The sequence below is a fragment of the Etheostoma cragini genome, chromosome 19 (genome assembly GCF_013103735.1).
Source record: "Etheostoma cragini isolate CJK2018 chromosome 19, CSU_Ecrag_1.0, whole genome shotgun sequence".
NCBI lineage: Eukaryota > Metazoa > Chordata > Actinopteri > Perciformes > Percidae > Etheostoma > Etheostoma cragini.
This window is the reverse complement of record NC_048425.1, coordinates 5,109,904-5,111,111: the sequence shown is the minus strand read 5'-3', so window position 1 is coordinate 5,111,111 and position 1,208 is coordinate 5,109,904. Positions and strand designations below refer to the sequence as shown.

Below are 1,208 nucleotides of genomic sequence, written 5' to 3'. Positions count from 1 at the left end.
GAGAGTCTGTTACCTTCATATGTGACATGAGGGAAGGAAAAGACACCGACTGGTATTACGCAGTCTGGAAGGATGGTGCAGAATTTCTCCCCTTGAGCTCACATAAGAGACGTACTTTACAACCACTAGCTACAGGTCACAGTGGTGAATACCAGTGCATTGGTGATAACATGTTCTCGCCATCTACAAGAAAAGAAAGTAATAAAGTCTCTCTAACTGTATCAGGTAAGGTTTACCACCATGACCAACTTTACGACTTATTTATTAAGAGCCTTTTAGATATGATCACCCTGTTTGGCAAAGTACTAATATGTAATGTATAAATGTTGTTACTCTAGTTTAAAAACTAGTTTAATATTAAGATACCGTAAAGTTTGACCACTGATGCTGTTTATGAAGCTGTGTAACTGGAATCCTGTACTTTGTGTAAATTACCAATTATTACATAATTATAAAAAATAAAATAAGAAGAATGTTGGGCAGGGTTCAGCTGTTCATATAATTTAATGATATTAATTCAAATTATATTGAAAACATTATTTTCTGATACTTTTTAAACATTTGTTCATACTATATGTAAATTTGATTGAGCTTATTTCGTTCATTCGTTTTCATATTAGACTAATTTTACCAACACCTAAAGTGGTTAATAAGTGTGATAACCTAGTTGTTATTGATTTCCATCAGTTTACTATAATTAAATAAATAAATGAAATATGTTCTGTATTATTTCCTATAATTAGTTGTAGCACCACCAAGAATGCTGCATGGAAATATATTATTTATTTGAATTATCTTTTAAACTGGACTAACTCACAGGAACAGTAATTACTACTTTTTATGTCTTTGTTCTAAATGAAACAGCACAACCAAAGGCCCGACTGAGCAAGAACGTTGCAGGGGACAAAGTGACCCTGACCTGCTCTGTGAATCCATCATCATCATCATCATCATCGTCGTCGTCATCATCCTCATCCTCATCATCATCATCAAGTGGTTGGAACTACGACTTCTGTTTCAGAAGACAGAAAGCCTCTGAACCAGTGACCAAACAAGATGTTCTCTCAAATGAAATGATCCGTGTCTCAGTAGCAGGAGTCTACAGGTGCAGAGGAGGAAGAGGAGAGGCTGTTTACTACACAGAGTACAGCGATCCAGTCGGTAAAGCAAATAGTTGTTACTATGATATGGACTACAAAATGCAGAAT

General features: G+C 35.3%; 1 protein-coding gene across 1 annotated transcript in view; it reads left to right on the top strand.

The window, feature by feature from the left end:
• The window catches only part of LOC117935216, a 19,425-nt gene that overhangs the window by 2,044 nt on the left and 16,173 nt on the right, over positions 1-1,208 (top strand). The window contains exons 5-6 of the mRNA XM_034857356.1: positions 4-225; positions 865-1,173. Of these exons, the coding sequence (XP_034713247.1) occupies positions 4-225; positions 865-1,173 (531 nt within the window). The remainder of the gene's footprint in view (positions 1-3; positions 226-864; positions 1,174-1,208) is intronic.